At 37.6% G+C, this 20,263-nt stretch overlaps 1 protein-coding gene across 8 annotated transcripts in view; it reads left to right on the top strand.

The window, feature by feature from the left end:
• The window catches only part of TENM3 (teneurin transmembrane protein 3), a 1,300,501-nt gene that overhangs the window by 1,212,474 nt on the left and 67,764 nt on the right, over positions 1–20,263 (top strand). For all 8 annotated transcript variants that reach the window (XM_027636350.1, XM_027636352.1, XM_027636353.1 and 5 more), the window contains 5 exons: positions 4,441–4,651; positions 5,147–5,248; positions 5,394–5,588; positions 6,916–7,116; positions 9,999–10,184. In XM_027636350.1, the coding sequence (XP_027492151.1) occupies positions 4,441–4,651; positions 5,147–5,248; positions 5,394–5,588; positions 6,916–7,116; positions 9,999–10,184 (895 nt within the window). The remainder of the gene's footprint in view (positions 1–4,440; positions 4,652–5,146; positions 5,249–5,393; positions 5,589–6,915; positions 7,117–9,998; positions 10,185–20,263) is intronic.

Here is a 20,263-nt window from a genome sequence, read left to right as displayed (position 1 = left end):
GAATGTTTATATGACCTTGAACCCAGTGATGTCTACTTAAGTACCTGAGATAAAGCACGTATGTAATCTCCTAAAAAGGCAGTTTCAGTGAAAGGTTATGTTTTTTTGGTGACTGTGCTCCTGCTTGTGGGGCAAAAAAATGGAGTAAAATATCTCTCAACAGTTTAGACCTTTCTCCAACAAAGGGATAACACAGGACTTGTGTCTGATGAAGACACAACTTGCACTGGTAAAATATGTATTTATATCAAAGTAGCTTACATGAACAAAATAATGTATTTAGGCAAAAAGACATCTAATGAAACAGAAAACTGAGGGGACGGCAAGAATAAATCGATTTATTGCTTTCTTATTTCCCTTAACCCTTATGACTTGTACTGACAAAAGTTCCTAACTGCAAGCCAGGCATAGCTAGCAGGGTCAGACTAACAACTGATGTTGGGCTTCACTGCATCCTTCCATCAGGCAAGGCAGCTTACTCATATGGCTCCAAATGTCATAGGAACATACTACAAAAACACATGAATGTCTACGCTGAGTTTGATCAAAGGCCTATCTAGCCCTGCATTCTGTCTGTGATGGTGGTCTTATGTAGAGATTAATATAGCGACATGACAGTACTGTAGTTATTCTTCCCACAATATGCTTTTGACCTCCAGAGTTTTAAGGCTGAAGGACTTCGCTGAGTCAAAGATGCTGTCTTTGTATTTTACAGCCTTAGATAGTTTATTTTTTTCAGTGAGTTTGTGTGGTCACCTTTGAACCTATGGAAGCTTTTAGTATCTGTGACACTTGCAGCAAGGCTTAACTACTCATCTCACACTGTACTCTTAAGTGTGTTTTGAGACAGCCTCCTGGTAGTTTTTGTTTCTCTCACTGTTGCTAGTGTTTTGGAAGAGGTAGTGGAGAGTTTCTCACATATTTCTTCTCCATGCCACCCTTGTTTTATAGATCACTAGTGTCATGAGTTGTATTTTTTCCAGTCTGCTTTCTCATAATTTTTATTAAAGGTGCGTCAATCCTTTGGTCATCCTTGGCCTTTTCTGAACTTCCTCCAGCTTTAAGGCAGCCTTTTTGAGGTGTGGAAACCAGAAAAACTCAGAACATAACAGGTGTTTAACTATGACACTTTCATACAATGCCTTAATGATGTCTGCTTTTTGCTTTCTTTTTTTAATTATAGAACTGATATTTCTGTAATCTGTCTACCATAGGTCCAAGATCTCATCTCAAAATGATAAAAATTGGCTCAGGACCCATGTGGATGTGTAAAGCTAGGGTTGTTTCATGCGGACTTTGAAAAGTAGGATCTTACCCATATACATTACTTCATGTCTGCATCTCTTGAATGCTATCTGTGCTTATCTCCTAGTCACAGAGTGACAAGTGCTAATTACAGAATTTATGCAAATTGGCAACTGCTGCTTGTCTCTCAAACATCAGTATTTGAATTTTCAGATCTTTCGTTAAATAATAAAAAACTCATTATTACCTGCACTCTTCTAGCATTTGTAAAGTTGCCTTATCACCTGTCCCCCTCCAATATCTTTGCTAATTTACCCGTGATACCCAACATGCATAACCACACACTACAGTCTTCTTTGGTTCCTTCCTTTCTGCTTTGGTGTTTCTACCAATGTCTGCCTTCTCTCCATTGTCACCTTTGACTGTAATAAGAAACTTGCTTGTTACAGTTACCATCTTGTTCTCCACTTCTCTCCTGTACCCTTTCCTTGTTTATCTACCTCTTTTTTGTACCCCATTAAAACTTGACAGTGAGTAAGAAGAAACTGGAGTCAATACCTGTCCATAACTGTGCAACCTCTGATGACAGTTATCCTCCCAGTGCAAGGGACATAGTAAAAGTATGATAGAAATGAGGTTGGGAGAGATCTCAAGAAATCTTAGTTTACACTCTTGTCTTGGAACAGGATGAATTGTATATAAAACATTCCTGTCAGTTGCTTAGCACTTTATTATTAAGTAATAAGAGAATGCAGCAAATTTAACTCTTGTTCTGTCCCATAATACAAAATAATAGGGATGCAGCATATAGGAAGTGGTTCAATATATTGTAATCAGGAAAGAATTTTTGGTTGCCTTGCTGTATTTTCTTTAGGTGCCAAAATTAATCTCAAGCACAGCTACTATGTGTGTGTCACAGACTGATCTAAGATGCATAGTTCTCTCTTTCTGGGGAATCATAAATAAATCAACCAGAAATAATTGACGGTGGCTGTCCATTCAAAACCCAATCAATGCAAGCCTGAAAGTCTTTGTGACACTTTCTAAAAATGTCAGTTCCATTGCAGCCAGAGAATCAATATGTTTATTTAAAGAGACTTTTAAGAATAAAAAGGGATTTTGGTTTAAAGCAAAACCATATGGAATGGTAGGGCAAATCAGCACCTTTAGGCTCAATGTAAAGGTAATTAATTTATTCTAGTAGGAGGAAAATTAAATTAGCATGGTTTTGCTTATGAAGATAATTGTTTTTCCAGTCTGTTTTTGTTATTATGTCCTAAATATAAAAATTTTAAAAGAGTTAAGATCCATTATTGTTTTTTGCTGGGGGACAGAATGAACAGTAAATTCCTTTCTGTATGACTTGTGAAATGTAGTCTAAAATGGTGTTATGGTAAGCATATGTCTTTATTACATTACAAATATGAAATCATTAATTGTACTGTCCTTGTCAGCCAACCATTAGTGGTCAATCTAGTAGTGTAACCACTTGTTTCTGTATCAAAAATACAGTTTTAGTCTGAAATTGTCCTTCTGCAATAGTGATCTCCTGTCATATACAAATGGCAAAGTCGCTCTTAATGTCTGTAATTGACTTGATAAACTCAGAGCTCCCCAACCTTTCCCTTTTTTAAAATATTAGTGAGAACCACCAGAGAGAAGTGCTCTTGAGTCAGGTGAGAGTTAAAAAAAATTAAATTGTTTTTCTCTCTCACACAAAATAAGATAAATATTTAATTCTCTGACAAATGAGAATGTTGAATGGTTGTGAATAATTGTTGCTCTCCCAAAACGATCGCATTCGTTTTCATGTGATGCAGCACATACAAAGCTACTGAGATACTGCATCCTAATCACATTATATTCTATTCTGCTCGTTCAGACATAGCTGGGAAAGTGTCTCAGGTGTTGATGGAGGCGTATTAACAATGCATTTCCTTCACATACTAGGGAGGAACACTCTTAGACTAGCAGTGAATTTTGGCCTGCAATTTCAAGAAGGGATCATAAGCACTTAAACCCTTGTTCCAGGACAAAGGCTATCATATTTTCCTTTGTCCTGGGAACAGTTTCTGAAGGTCACAAGTCAGGGTGTAAAATCACTGATTATCTGGTGCTGGGAACCGATCTTATCCCAACTTAGCTGAATCAGTGATTTCATATGCTGGCCTTTACTTTAATAGGCCCTGGATGTAATTCCATTTGAGAAAGATCTCCAGCGTGTGGGAAGATTGAAGGTTTATGTGTTACAGTTCACTTCATACAATAAACATGTGTCACAGTAAAAGGGAAACTTTGAACAGTCCTGGCAGGAAAAGCAGACACCTTTTACCACAAGCAAGAATGCTCTTTAATTTTCCTACCTGTTTAATTTTACTCTATACATATTGATCTTTACATGCAAAAGAGGCAGAGGACAACTTTCAAGCCGTGAGAACAGACTCTAGATAGTGTAAATAAATGTAGGGCCTGGAGCAGTTTTATCCCTCCAGGTCCCATTAGCCTTAGTTAAGGTTAACATGCATCAAACCTTGTGTTGCAAGTTTGCTTGTTGTATCAGCTGAGATGCCACTACGTTTTTCAGAGCCCCACTGATGATTGTTAAAAATGCAGTATGTGCTGTCCATTGACTGGAGGTACCATGGGTTTTTGTCAGTTTGTCATTTTCAACAGTTGCAATGTTTTCTGCTTTCCCATCTCCTCTTTTGAGCTTCTGCAATGCAAAGTAAAGCTCTTGGTTTCCTTCCTCCACAATTCTATGCTGTGAAAAAGGGGGATTGAGCAGTTTAATCCTTCATCTGAAACTAAATGAAGAAAAGTAGATTATTAGTGTTGGATATTATTATTAACCCATACACGTATAACACAGTTGGAAAGTTAGGTCTCACCTGTAACTCAGGTGGCAGTCATGACTGAAGACTCATTTCAACTAATGTTTTCTTCCCCCAATGTATGTAATAGGTTCATTGGCCACTTGTCACTGAAAAAGCCACTCTAATAAGCATGAGAACTAGTTGGTAATTTTGTTTGAATGCTTCACAAGGGGCAAAGAAGGAAGCAAGGTTTGGTGTCAGCTCCCGCTTCCCTGCTCCAAAAGGAAACTCTCGGTCAAAATACAAGCATGTTGTCAGGGTGTTGTGGAGGAGCTGACAATGCCATGGGTCATCCCATGGCTTTGTCTGTTTCTCTTTGCAGTACGACTTTGTGGAGCTCCTGGATGGCAGCCGGCTGATCGCAAGGGAGCAACGCAACCTGCTGGAGTCAGAGCGAGCGGGGCGGCAGACGAGGTCTGTCAGTCTCCACGAGGCAGGTTTTATCCAGTATTTGGATTCTGGCATCTGGCACCTGGCCTTTTACAATGATGGGAAAAATGCAGAGCAGGTGTCTTTTAATACCATAATTATAGGTAAGCATAATCTTTAAAGCTCTTACCAAATACTAGTTACTGGTCAGGTTTTTTAGAAATACATAGATAAGTTTTCATAGTTAAATGATCTTTTTTTTCATGGATTTTCCATTCACAGCGTTTCCTTTGCTGCTCAGAATAAAACACAGAGTGTATATTTGATTTTCTTCATATAAAGCATAAGGGGTGTGCCTTCTAATAAAATGATGCTTGAAAGGACACTGTTTTGAAGTATTTGTTAAATGACACAGGGCACAGATTTTAAGTATGGAGCTCATATAGTTTTACCATTATAATTTTAGCCTTTTCATTGGAATATAATGTCCTAAGATATTAGAGGCATCAGCAATAGAAGATCACAGCTATTTGTGCTCTTCAAACAAACCAAACATAAACACTTCTTGTAGCAAGAGCACGCTGTCAGATAGTAGTGGTTCACATTATAAGTACTACATGCAGTGGGCATTTGTAAATTATCCTTCTCTTTCCCTTTAGAGTCTGTGGTGGAATGCCCCCGAAATTGCCATGGTAATGGTGAATGTGTTTCTGGATCCTGCCATTGTTTTCCTGGGTTTTTGGGCCCCGATTGTTCGAGAGGTAAATCAACCCAATGCTTTTCTCGAGTCAGTCTAAGTGACCATGAAGACAAATAGATCAGAAAAGCAGCTTCTTACATGTTCTTCTTTATAAAGCTTTGATGAAGACCTTGGTTTTAATTTTTCTGCCATGTTTTGTTTCACAGCAGCCTGCCCAGTGCTTTGCAGTGGCAATGGGCAGTACTCCAAAGGACGCTGCCTGTGTTACAGCGGCTGGAAGGGCACCGAGTGTGATGTACCTACAAGTCAGTGCATCGATCCCCAGTGTGGGGGCCGGGGCATTTGCATCATGGGCTCTTGTGCCTGCAACTCTGGATATAAAGGAGAAAACTGTGAAGAAGGTAAATTAGGATATATTTACACCAGCGTCGGCTGTTGTTGGTCAGGTTTACAGCTCGCACATCCAGCTCTATCAATTTTTCTAGATCTAGATCTTATGCGCTAACCATGTTTCTTCAGAACTCATTTTAGAATACTACAAATCAAGTTTGGGAATCACTAGTATCTCTGAATTCTACATAATTATTATGCCTTATTTATTCTCAAGTAAGCAGTGGGAAAATTCTGAGTAATGTGCATTGTCTTTTTGCTTGCCAGTATTTTTATTTTTTTTCTGGCTGAGTTCAACTAAGAAGAAAGCACCCGAAGTACAGGAATACTTAATGAATTTTCACAGTATAGAGTGAATCGCTAATGTATTCCATTTGTTAGTGATCTTTTCCACTGACCACATTGTGGAAAGTGCTGATTCAAGTGCATCTGAGTGAAAAATGATGCATCATTTTTGTATTCCAGAGATGTGCATAATAATATTGGTTCTGGTGTGCAGCAAAATGCAGTTCGTTTTCCATTCTGCTTTTTTAGGAAGTAAAAAGTGCCATTTTCTTCCTCAATCAAATTGATTTTATTGATCTCCACGTACAAAGTAATGCAATTAAGTCTCTGGAATTAAATTTTCAGACCATTGACCCTACAAGTGTAACATTTTTATTGAGTCAAATTGCTAAATTAAATCTCGTCATCTAAGGCACATTAAAGTGAATTAAGACAGATAGACAGGATGCAACTCATTCATTTCTGAGACAAGTTGAGGGTCCTGTACAGCTGTCAAAACTGTATAGCGGTGGATGGGGTCAGTTCATACCGAGTGCTGCAGGGAATCCCAACACTTGTTACGCTGTGATTAGGCAGAATCAAGATCAGTTGCCCGAGACTCAAAGCCAATCTTCTTGTTATTCAGAAAAATTAGCAAACCTTGAAAGATTCTCCGTTAACTCAGTGGTAACCTGTAATTGTCTTGATAACAGTTATGTGCATGCACAGATTTCATAGTATCAGAAAGTGATGTGGAAACAAGGTGTTCTTACAAGGAAAATTGCAGCTATGCAAGTAGTGATGACAAAGAGTGATTTAACTTGTAGCCAGAGAAGGGAGACTGGCATTGAGATACCTTGGTTCACTCTGTCTTTTCCTCGCTCATTGTGATGAAAGAAAGGTGAACTTCTCTGCGTCAACTTACTGATGTTTACTTTTAAGATGAATGCAATGCTGCCTATTTCGTAAGTTCTTAAAATATGAATTAAGCCCAGAAGTGCCATGAGCATCTAGGAGTTGATTACTGTTGTCAGGAGTGACAGGTTTAAACTGACCTTTCTCATCTCCCTGCAGCGGATTGCTTGGACCCAGCCTGCTCCAGCCACGGCATGTGCATCCACGGCGAGTGCCACTGCAACCCAGGCTGGGGTGGCAACAACTGTGAAATCCTGAAGACAATGTGCTCTGACCAGTGCTCTGGTCATGGCACCTACCTTCAAGAGAGTGGTACCTGCACCTGCGACCCCAACTGGACAGGTCCAGATTGCTCCAATGGTAAGAGTTCAAAGCACTGGCATTTTGTAAAATGTTCTTACCTTAAATAGGAGCATTTTAATGACAGTATTTTGTAAAGGCCTGACCTGCTGAGCTGATTGATGTCTTGGAGTTGACTTCAGCATGAACTGTGAATTGATTCAAAGGTTCAAAATAATTGATGAATTTGAAGGATTTGAAAATCAATGTATTTGTTTGTATCTTTTAGCTGCATTCACCTGGTAACTTCAGGTATTCTGCATAATCTTACCTCATACATCTGTTTAGAAACTTGAAACTACACTTGTGAAACCAGAGACGGTCACATTTTAAAAATCTCTTCTACTATTTGGAGCCATTTTTCTTGAAAAACAGACAACATTCAAGTTTGAAGGCAAAGGGAATGCAAGAATGAATCTTAAACAGCTTTCAAGGCAGGGTACAGGCTGCCAGGGTGGAAGGAGTTGGTAGGAGTGAAGAACAGAGGGATTTCTTAAAATATGAAACTGAACTTATTAATCTGAGCTTAGAAACAAAAGGAGAAAACTAGAGGTAGTAGCACAGAGAGCAAAATCTAAATATTTATAAAGTATGACAGCAGCTTTTTGACAAATATGATTTTTTAGGATCTTGTTTGGTAGCCACATATCAAAAAACAAATCATGTCTAACTGTGAGACATATATTTGTCTAAACCAGTTCACCTAAGAACTCAGACATTTTGTTAATGAAAACTGAACACATGGGCTAGCTGGGTTTATGCCAGCTTATGAATAAATATAACTTTTTCATGAGGAACCATCTTTTTAAAACAAATGTACTTCCTGACCAGGATCTGTGATACTCCATTATGTTTTATGCATACAAGAGTGATAGGACAGAGTTCCAAACATTCAAGAAAAAGTGACAGAAGAAAATGTTGTCTTCTGCGAAATTTGTTTAGAAGAAAAAATTCTTCTCTGAGCGTTTCTGGCACTAAAACTGGCTATTTATGAGAGACCCTTCCTACTTCTCAGACAAAACATGGATCCCCTATTTATTGACACAATGTTCTCTACCCTTTTTTTTGATGACCAATTATGCTTCATCTTTTACTTATGTTTCAAGGAATGATTTTTCATTAAAATAACATAAAATGTTTCTAATCTCAAATATTTCAAGTATGTCAGACTCAAAAAAGAGCTTTGTAAAACCGTGCACAGATTATTTGCAGAAGCTGTGCAAAACGACCTTCAGAGTAGTACACTAAAAAAGTAAATGTTGCCCATAAACATGTTAAGTTGCTCGATGAAGAAAAGAATGAGTTATTTCCATCAGAGGGTTTTATAGGTTTGAAATCAGCAGAGCTTTCCTCTATCTTCATCAGCAGTTTGTCCGTTAATTAGCCCTTCAATTCCACTTCAATTAAATTAGCTCTAATTAATAAATTCATTACAAAGATTGACGCATCTTGCTCAAAGCTAGTGTGCTAAAAGCTGATAAACACCTTCACCCTAATGAAAAATTGATTAGATTGAAAAGAAATAAACCTTTCTTTCTTGGAGCTGCGTTGACGTTTTGTGCCTCCTAAAGTTAACCAAACCAACTTGCATCTCTTAATCAAAAATTTAATTCAAAGTAGATATAAAGTGCTATATAGGGGGCAAAAAAAAGGGGAGGGGGAAATCACAGCTGTCTTTCTCCACAGAGGTTTTGGGCTGTTTCTTACAGGAAATATCGCAGCTCCTTGATACTGTTTAATGTTCCACAGCACTTTAAGACAGCCAGAAGAAAAACACTGTTGATTGGGAAGCTAGAAACCTTTCCTGCACTGATGAAATTTTCTTTTGCTGTTAAAAATAGTTTTGATCTTTTATTCCTAAGTTACTTGTTGCCTTTTACAAGAAAACAAAAACTATAAATACAGCACTTCTGTTAACCAGTACATGGCTACAACCAGCTGTATGCCAAGAAATTAAAGAAGTCCCTTAGGCTGTATTGTATCTCCTCTTGGTTTTCTGTTGTTTGCTTAGCAGAAGTAAAGTTTGCTGGAATCTGACTAAATGAACCGAAACTGTAAATGCAAAATCTAGCAGTCTAAATTATCATCTTGTATTAGCTGAGACTTAATATGCGTTGTTTGGGCTCTGACTACCTTTGGCTGTTAATATATTTTTCAATTATTCTATCAGATACAAGATCCTGTTACTATATGTAAATGACAAGTTAAATTGCTGTATGTTGATTTATTTTTTTTTAACAAACTATTATTTAAACCAGACTGTTCATAGCTGTCACTGATACAAATTTACTGAAGGTAAAAGAGAATCATCTTTTATATTTAATGGATATGTCAGTGTGTCAGCATAGTAATAATTTGTCTCACTAAGGCTGATTCTTTATAATGAAAAAATGTGTCAGAAATGGCACATTTTAACTTCGAAAGAAAACAGGGAGAAGGGTATGGAGGGGAAACCTTGTTAAAATGAACTTCAGATTTTCACTCACAACACACAATGATATAGGTATATGTTACATTTAGTCACCGTGAGTACAGTGTAAGTTTGGCTAGGTCTAAGTGCCATGTAATCTAAGATAAAAACGGTTATTCTTAAGATATATGTGATTACAAAAAACGTGATTGAAAATTACTCAGAGATAGCAAAAGAGCTGTGAATGCTTAAGCATCACTAAAGTATGCTGGCTAAGTGACCATGAGCAAAGAGATAAAACTGTACTCTGTTCTGTTGGGTCTTACATAAAAATGTCTTTCACAGTAAATTCCTTTGATTTAACTTTCAAATATTTTGCCTTTTTTATTCTTCACATGTTGAATTAAAATGTAGCAATGCTAATTAATATATACCCTCTCTCTCCCCTGTGCTCTCTGCCCCCTTTTCTCCCCCTCCCTCCTCTCAAATGCAGAAATCTGTTCCGTGGACTGCGGCACACACGGTGTGTGCATGGGTGGCACGTGTCGCTGTGAGGAGGGCTGGACGGGCGCAGCCTGCAACCAGAGAGCCTGCCACCCCCGCTGCGCAGAGCATGGCACCTGCAAAGACGGGAAGTGTGAATGTAGCCAGGGATGGAACGGAGAGCACTGTACCATTGGTAGGCTGGCTATGCTTTACCCTGTCTTCGCTGCAAAATTCAAACAGCCAGTGCTGCTGGCCACGTCTGATTAAGAAGTGCATTACTTTGAAGAATGTTTCTTCAAACAGAATATTAGCACATGTCAGTCTGTGAAAAGGAGTTGATATTTTAAGAAAGGAAATAGTTATATGATGGCTCATGAGTTCTTTGTACCTAGTGTGCTATGAAAACAAGGTGGAAGAATTTCCTTTTCAATCTTTTCCCTTTAGCTGCCTTTCGGTGAGGAGGAAGTTACTTTTATTTTTAAATGTAAATATATTACTTGATTTGTGCTTTTCTAGTTTTATGTGATAGCTTTATGTCTTTTGGAAATGAAGCTTCCTATTGTTTCTCTTTCTTTTTTTTTTCTTTTAAGGAGAAGAAGCTCTATAAAGTGACTTGTCTATGCAAAAATGTTGCTTCCACCATATAACAAATGTCATATAGCTGCCCAAAATTATCTTCCTGTCAACATAGTGTTCTATTTTAGAATGCTCTCAAATTTATTACGTGTTAATAATGTAACAGCAGTTTAATACAGCTGATTGAGAAGAAGCCATCCTTATTACAGCTTCTGTGTTTCTGTAACCAAGTTAGTTCTAGTACCTGAAAAACTTTGGAAGTTACTGTGCCTTTATCAATGGAGCTTTCCGTAATCAGTTATTTACAGTCTGTATGTCCCATATACAGTAGGATATCCCTCTCCACTATGCAGGCTTTGACAGTGAGCTGGCATGAGAAATTATGCATGTAAATAAGAAGACTAAGAAAAAGTGGAGCTGTGGTGCTAAGAAATTCCCTTCAACACTAATTCCCCTTTGTACAAAACACTGCAGGTCTGTAACTATTGCATGGCAACAGGCAGGAGACGCAGGCAAAGGAACTGGCAGTGGTTTACATGCAAGAGATGTCTAGTTTGTACTTAGGTGTACAAAGCTTATCAAAGGCTGTGACACGAGTAACAGTGTGACTGAAGTATTTATGGGACACATCTCCCAAGTATGAGAAACATCATGGCTAAGCACTTAGAGGTGGATTGAATAGGCAACAAAAGAGGTAGCCACAGGTCAGACAAAGGCAAGTGTAACATTGAGTGATGAGGATATCACGAACAATCTGAAGAGTCAAAAAAAAAATTCAGTTAAAAATCACATAGTTTTATGTTTGGAGACATGGAGGAAAGACAGTTAAAAGAGGTGATGTAGCTGAAGCAACAGGATAGGATGGTAGGTCTAACAGCAGTGGAGCTGATAGATGTGAATATGGAATGATTTGCTTTTAGCACAAGCTAAAAAGAGGCTGGAGCATCTTAACTTTCATGGAAGTTTTGGAAGGACTCTAATTCTGAACGTGTTAGCATAGCTAAGCCATCACTGGGGCACGAGTATTTTGAAAATAGTAAAACCCAAGCTGCGTTCCCGGCTCGTTTATAGCCCTGACTACGAGGTGGGTGGGTTTGCTGTGCTTGGTGTTCATGAGAAGCAGTGGTGGGAGCTTTGAGGGCAGGAAAATCGAGGGCCTGTTACAACTATATTAACTGATAACCACATCATTGCACCAGGAAGATAAGGCAAGGTTTTGTTTTGTAGAAGGGAATCAGGTGTGAAAGTAGTAAGATGGACTTGTAAATTATTTTTTACAGCAATCACAATTGATTTTTTTTATTACTTTTATTATTTACTAATGAGACTGCTCAGACATAGGAAAGAGCACGGATCAAGGTGCATCTGCAGAATCACGGGGAGAATCAATAGGGTTAACATTTTTGAGGAGCTTCCAGAAAACATGCTGACAAAGAGAGTAGAGAGGTGGGGAGAGAACTGCTTTCTGAACAATAAAAGAAAGTAAATATTTAGAAGTAGGATAAAGCCTTTCCCTTGACTGCTTTAACTTGCCAAGGAGCAATTACTCAGCAGATTGCTCTGCTGTTGGTCTCACTGACCTTGGCAGCATTTCAAGGGTTGTAGTTATGTACGAATGAACTGCTCTTGAACAATTTTTCCAACATATTAAGCACAAACAAGTTTTTCCTCAGCACTGGGCGAGCAGGTCTGTCTTCCCACCTGTTTATTCTTTAAATGGGTGTTTACTTTGTGGCTGCTGCTGTTAAGATAGTTTGATTTGTTATTATTGCCCTTACAGCCTCCAATACAAGTAAGGAGGTACAAGCTCTAGCCTGCTGTTATATTTATTTTTTTAGAGCTGTTTTTTTCAGGAGCCCAGTGTTACAGAGAAGCCAGGTTATTTTATTGCTCATTTCCAAGAGTACTTACTCTTTGTGGGGTAAAAATTGCTGCCTCCTCAGCTTGGCAGGTGAAGAGTCAAATTGCTTTTCTCTCACCTGCCCTACAGTAGGTAATAGGTCTTTCTGAGCAGTAAATTTCAGAACACAAGGGTCTTCAGAATGTTTTTCTATGCAAACCAGTTTCTTATGGTCACCCTCCATTTGTAACCCAGGCATTTTATGCCACTTACAACTCTTGACTTAGTAGCAGAATCTTTACATAATTTGTGTTACGCATATGAAAGACTCCCGCTCATTCTGCCTTTATATGTCTAAAAATAAACAATTGCACTCTTCTTATTTCTGAAAGTCATTAACAATTTAGCTGCTGTACTGTGAAGTACTTTAGAAATGCAAATGTGTTTCTTTGTTGCAGCTATTAGCTGGAAGCCTGTGAAGGGCAACAGCCAAAATTTACAACTTCTTTGGGAAAGGAATATTCCAAAGAAGTTGCAAATCTTAAAGGCAATTGACTGTATTCACTTTTTGGGAAAGGAATAGACCTCCAGATCTCTAGGTGGATGTAAAGAATGGGATAGATATGTATGCATTACTCATGGGGGCGCTAACTGGAATGTATACTGAATCATCTAAATCCATAACTCTTTTGTTCAAAGAGTTTATGGTATTTTTGTGAAGCATGAATGCTGTTTAAAATGGTATAAAAATTTTTGCATCTCAGCTAATGATTTTTATATATTTCTAAATACTGACTATCTGTCCAGTCTCATTTTCAGTTAACCCACTGGTTAACTGTTGTAAGTTGATGTGTTCAAAGGTAGAATGACGGAAAAAACAAACCTATCTCCTTAATTAAAACAAGGTAGTCCTCAGTTTTATTTCTCTCTAATATCCTTTAAACCTTGATTGCTTTTTGAGTTATGCTGATTTTTACATATATTTCAAAATATTCAAACGGAATTTAGCCAAAGGAAATTCTGATTGCTCTCAGCTCCCAGATACCTTTTGTTGTGTTGGGGTTTTTTATTTCAAAACTTCAGAATGTTGGGAAGCGAAATCATAGGTGATTGCAAAGATTTGCTTTTTTTTTGTTCAGAAAAAAATTTAGACATCTGCTTACCTGGGTTAAATCTCAGTGTTTCCATAAAACTGAGGAAGACTGGATTCGCAAAATAATATACATATGTATTTTTTATACTTTGATTTGTGATAGAGAGCATAATAGACTAAATAAAGTGGGGATTTTTTTATTTGTTTGAAGCAATGTGTATAGTAAGGTGGGGAAGATTGATTTGACTAATGCAATAAACCTGATGTGTGTTGCTGATATCCACTGTTCCATGACGCGTCTTTGGCACAGGGTAGCTCCAGCTTAATACCACACTTGATGTCAGCCACACTTGTGAGTCATTCCCTTTGCTCTGAACACATACTTCTACATATTTATATGAAAGATCTTCATCAGATAAGTGTGTGCTCAGTATTTTGATAAAATGAATCTAATGAGAATTAACAAAACTCAAGAACTGGTGGTATTGTTTAACATCTTACAGGTTTGAACTAAACACTGTCTTTGTATATTTCACATTCTAAACAATTTAAGGCACCTCGTTTGCTTAACATGTTTTCCCTCCTGAGAACTGTAATCATGAAATCATAGGATCATAGAATAGTGTGGGTTGGAAGGGACCTTTAGAGATCAACTCCCCCTGCAGTAAGCAGGGACATCTTCAAATAGATTTAGTTGTTCAGTGCCTCATCCAGCCTGGCCTTGAATGTTTCCAGGAATGGGCATTCACCACCTTTCTGTGCATTCACCACCTCTCACTTGTTCCAGTGTTTCACCATCCTCACTGAGCAAAACTTCTTCTTTAAATCTAGTTTGAATCTACCCTCTTTTAGTTTATAGCCATTACCCCTTGTCCAGTCACAACAGGCCCTGCTAAAATGTTTTAACGTAATGTTTTACCATTTCCTTGAGAATGTTTTCATCCCCATGAGAACAGATTATATCAACAGTTTGCTGCAAAAGGATGGAAAATCACCTGTCAATTGTTTATTTCATCTGGAAGTGACATTCTTGGGTCTGAGGTGAACATCCATATTATTTTTTTGAAGCTCAGTCTGCATTTCAGTGTGATATAAGACCATGCATGCACAGCTGGTGCCCAGGTGATAGCCTGGATGAAAATTTGCTCTGTAATTAAGTTTTCGTAACACAGTTGTACTAAAGTATGTTTTTGTTTCCTTTCTGTCCTGGCTTGCAATGAGTTCAGTGACCCTCTCCTGTCTGAGTAGTTGTTTTGTGAGATTAAAACAGATACTGTTTCAGAAAGTCTATTATTTTTTGTGAGATAACTGTCATGGACCATGAGTATATTAAGTAACTGTCATAGGGAGCCCATAAATATGAATACTTTTCCAGCTGCTTTTCCATTAAACTCTGTTAGCTGAATAAAATTAGTAAATAATTATGTTGGTGGGGAACCTCCTGTATCCATGTGCTGTGTAATATCTCAGTTTTACAATGCAGCTTAATTTTTTCTAAAGACTAAATTAGTTTTAGCGTAATCTAAATTGCAAATTGGCCAATTTGCATTAAAACTATGCCTTCTTGTTCAGAATTGTCAACACCTCTTTTTTAAAAGTCTTTACCATTAAGCATGGGTGGGTAAGACCATCTGTTTATAAAGCTTGCCTGCAGCTCCATTACTTAACACAAGACAGGTTACAGCTGTTTAATTGTTATCATGTTGAACGATTATCTTTCAATCCAAAATTAATATTTAAATATGTGTGCATGGAAAGCATATCGTTAAACATAAATGAGGTACATGTGGATTAATGTCATTAGCATTCATATTAATCCCTCAGGAGGGCTGAAGTTAGCATCGTGGTACTTCCGTGGTATACAGAACTGAAAATCAAATCCAGTGGTGGTCCACTGAGAAGTAAGTGTACAGCCTGTGCTTATATTCCAGTGAGAATTGGGATCTAATTGGTTTATCTTCTAACAATTTCCCCTAAAATTTTGCCGAGGAAAAATAATAGCAAGGGACAGCAAAGTATTTATTTTAACCCTTTTCTTTTCGTGAAAAGACAGTAACATGCCATTCAAACCAGTCAAACCGAAAAAAAAGTTTTCTTCAGCAAGAAGTTTCTAGTTTCAACTATTTTAGCCAGAAAAACAGGAAAGTCATCTGGTTTAGATATTCAGAATTAAGAAAAAAATAACATGTAGAGCACATGTGTGCTTAGTGTGTTTCCATTAGCACAGACTCTGTTCTGGTGACTGCTTAAAGTGGTTTTCTGACTAGGGACGTACACAAAGACGTGGTTTTCTCTGTGAGCAGCGTAAGTACAGAAATACAGCTAGTGCTGAGGAACACTAAGACATAATCTACTCCAGTAAGTTATATGGTCTGCACCTGTTCTCTTCACGTGTTTAGCTTAGGGCTCCTTATATTACAGATTTCAAATATGACTGCAGGGAAATGACACTTTATCTCTTTATGGATCGGAGAGCAAGTAAAGACAAATGTGTTCCTCCAGCTAATTAAACAAAGTGCTTATAGGAAAATTGATATGGCTATATGTCATTGCAGTATATATTTTTGACACCTGGGCTTGACAGAGTAAGTCATGGACCAGTCTGAGGGCTTGATCTGTCTTCTCCACATCTGCATGTTAGCGGGAGAGCAGCATGGATAACCAGTGTTACAATCACCACCGTCATTTTAGTGTTGATGCTAGTTGCCAAGTATAGTTTACTTTTCTCTGGAGTTGAAATTTCTGACAGTATTTACATTTCATAGTGGTTTAATGTGTCACATATTTAATGCACCTTAATGCATTCATGGGAATTCTTCATAAATTTTAAGATTCTTTTGAAATTTTAGAATTTTGATTAGAAGGAAATTTTTATCCCTTAAATCGGAATAATTTCTGCTGTATGAATATGTTGTGTAATTATCAAAATTCCTAAATTTATGTTTTTCTTTAGTTATGAGTTCATGGATTTATACCTGAGTACAAATTTCATCTTAAAAGTAAGATTGTATCTGAGTGAAGGTATGACCTTTGACATTCAAACAGTCTTTTATCAGATTAAATCAACCAAATATTCAAAATTAATTCTATCCAATATCAATTAGTTCACCACAGTATTGACAGTGAAATCCTACTTTCAAAACACCTGACTATACTGCAGTTGGGATTTCACAACAATACTTATACCAGTACCCTCAATGCTAAAGCCCCACAAAAAAGAGATGATGACTTTTTTGTCACACAGAGGACTGATCACTACAGTTTAGCAAGATTTTGTGAAATCTAGAACAAATTTGCTTTTGATCTTTCCTGTGCCTAAAGGTCATGTTATTAATTATCCAGGCCAAGCCTTGAATATGCAAAATATTTGTCCATTTGGTAACCATAAAAATACTCAATTACCAGGTTAATTTAAAGTAGTGCACACATTTCTGGAACTGAAAAAAGTGGACCTTAACACATTTAAAGACCACTTATCTCAAATACAGATTATCTGTTAGTGTACTTTAAATTGCTAATTAGTTTATTTGCATTTAAATGGGGACCACAGTGAAGTTCAAGTTCGGCACATTTTCAGAGAACAACAGCATTTTCTGAGATGTGAAGAATTTTAAAGCATGTTGCAAAGCTTACTTGAGCTGAAGTGACCAGGGAGTAGGTGCTTTTGTACACTGCATAGTTGCATGCTGGTCAGACACATTCTGTAAATACTTTCAATGAGGGAGAAAGATGGAAACAGTAATGCTTCCCATCCTGATCCATCCCCTAATATGGTTTCAAGCCAAATTCACCTCTCATGCAGTTCTTAAAGTAAGCATTAGGTTTTACCTGCCTCTGAGGCAGGTCTTCACAAGTTTGTCAGTGGTCTCAGATGGGCATTTGAACTCTTTCAGCCTGTACATGTGGGGTAGTTTTAACTCCTTACTGGCATATACACTTTCTTCTAAATCCTCTTCGAGCTAAATAGATGTTAAATGGGAAACAACACTGCTCATGAACTTACCGGCAGTTCCAAATTTCCTATGTCTACTACATCCTTAAAAGTAACTGAACCTTTAATTCTAAGATATATGTGGCTTTCCAGTAATATTGATGAGAAATCATACTTTATGGTAAAATTAAGTGGTTTCCAGAACAAAAATCTAAAGGACAGATATGCCTTTGTATGTAAAAGCCCATAAATGGTTGCTGCAAAGAATGGTTGCAGTTCTGGCAAGGGATAAATTGCAGTGAAATCAGGTCTCTCTGCAGATATCTGAAGTGCATAAATGATGAAGAAGGTATGAGTTCAGGGTGAGGGTTATGTTTTGGTCTACGTATGGAGGAAAAGAAATAAAATTGTGTGAAACTATAGTTCCATCCATGTTCTCTCCTTTACAAGAAGGGCAAAATGGCAATTTAGGAGTAAAAACATATCAAAAGGGAAGAGTGTTTGTAATCCTTCTCTATTGGCAGCAATGCTCTGAACATATGGTATGTCGAAGACAAGGTTCTTAAAAACTCAGAGAATGGATGACGACCATGAGCTGCTTACAGTAGAACATGTGCTTTCAGTAATGTTCAGTGATGAATAGAAGGAATTGCATTTGCAAATTATACCAAAGCCTGTTACCCCCCAGCTCTTTGGAAGACAGGACAAGAATTTAAAATTACTTTAACAAATAGCACAGACTATGCAGAAAAATAAGGTGCAATTCAACAAATGCTGGATTCTGTGCTTAAGTAAGAATAATCAGCTGCACAAATCCAAGATAGGAAGCAGTTTGCCAGACAGAAAAGACTCAAGAGAAGACTGTAGTGGGTTTGAATTTGTGGTGAATTTGACATGAGTGAACCTTTCTGAAGACAGTCTACAACAGTAGTTTTAATACTTTATGAATTCTGGACTCCTCTAAGTTTTCTGGTAGAGGCATGGAGCTCCTCAGAATTTGCATATGGATGCCTGGCTTTTTTTCAGTCGCTCTTCGGGAGTAAAAGCAGTTGCCTAAAGAAATCAATATGCTACGCCCTAAGTCTGCTGTGGATAGGATAAGAAATACTGGGCTTAAATATTATGAGGGATATTTGGGGGTTTATGTTCAAAAGGCGTTTTCATTGTCAGGATAGTTAAATTGTGGCTGGGTGTAAATGAGAGAAAATAAGGGTGATTTGCTAGCCATGTCAGAAGAAGTAAACCACTATGGACTGAACCTTAAATAGATTAGAGAGGTCAGACCAGAGCTGTCACCTCTGAGTTTTGTACTCAGTTCCTCCTAAACCAGCACCAAAACGTGTTTACAAACTGCATTCTCCCTAAAGCATACAGTGAGTTTTCTGTTGGCAAGTGTCTGTGAAACTACTGATGAACTGTGTGCCTCAACCCCTGCTACTGCTTGGCTGCACAGGGAGTAAGAAGTAATGTTCATAACAAGAGACAGGGTGATCTCCTGGTTAAGGATGATTTTGAAGAATTAGATTCCACCCTTGATTCTACCATGTGTTTTCTGTTAGTTGTTCACAAATGCAGACTTTAAAGAATTGTTCTCTGACTGTTATTCACTTTCTGGGGACAAGACTTGCTAAAATACTGGTTTGTGTATTATATCCTGTATAATTCTAAGTGTTCTGGAAAATCGCATCATAAGTGTTTGTAGCCAAGTGGATGGAGACTTCTCGCTTTCTATGCCTTAGTTACTCACTGGTAAAATGAGATAAGAATATATTCTCTTCATACCAGTAGCATGAAGATATTATACTAAATAATTTTTACTTAGGAAGGAAGGTGACAGAAAAGTCTATATGAGAACAGTTGCATATTTGTTTAGGTTAGCATAGTGTGCCTACTACAAAGGTATCAGCAGCTTGTTGTTTGTGAGAGAAGGAGTACTGAATGAGGACTGTTAGATCTGTACATTCACAAAGGAATAAGTGTATAAAACTTTCACAGGTAGTCATAAATCAATCATTACCTGAATTAAAAATTAATAAGTGAAGACATTAAAGCTTTTTAACTCTAACGAATAGATAAAAGCTTAAGGGAAACAGTATAGTACCAACATACCATAGTCTGCTTATAGGAATTTTTTATTTCAAGAGAAACCTGCTATCTCCTTATATGACACTTGGTGCAAGATTATGTAGCAGTTCAGATATGACTGATGCAAGATACAGTGTTCACATGTTCCTGTAGAAAATGGGTATGGGAGAGCATGGGGTTTGTGTTAGCAGCAAAGATGCTTATGCAGCTGTTCACCAGTGAATGGGAATTGCTATAATGAATTGTGGGAGATGGGGAGAGTAAACAAAGCAGAGCTTGCTCTGAGAGGAGCAGGACAGCATTCTTCATTGTTGCTGCATACTAAAAGTATTTCTTCATGTCTCTTCTTTGTTTTCTCCCCACCTTCAGCCATCTTTTGTCTTCCTAATTTCTCCTTTCTGTTTTCTTTTAGACAAAGAGACTGTAATGCAGTAAGGAAGGGAGAAAGCTGATAGTAATAGTGGAGAGGAGGCAAGAGTTTGACTCTCACTTTCAGAGTGTAGGAAGCAAAAAACCTTAAAAGTTGTTTTTTATTTAGACTGACCTCAATCAATATAGCTTTGGTCACATTCGTTTGTATTTTTGCTTCATGTCTGATGGTACTGTGAGGTCAAATCTGCTCTTGGAGCAAAGTGACTCATGACTTTTGTGGATCTGTTGAGTTGAAACTGTAACGGGACTATATATGCACTACAAAAATATGTGGCATGTTGTAGTCTAGTGTACAGGTTACGAAGATTTTGATAG

This window comes from Corapipo altera, unplaced genomic scaffold (genome assembly GCF_003945725.1).
Source record: "Corapipo altera isolate COAL_440 unplaced genomic scaffold, ASM394572v1 22b, whole genome shotgun sequence".
Lineage (NCBI taxonomy): Eukaryota > Metazoa > Chordata > Aves > Passeriformes > Pipridae > Corapipo > Corapipo altera.
Note: the sequence above shows the minus strand (reverse complement) of the source record. Positions and strands in the feature narration are given on the sequence as shown.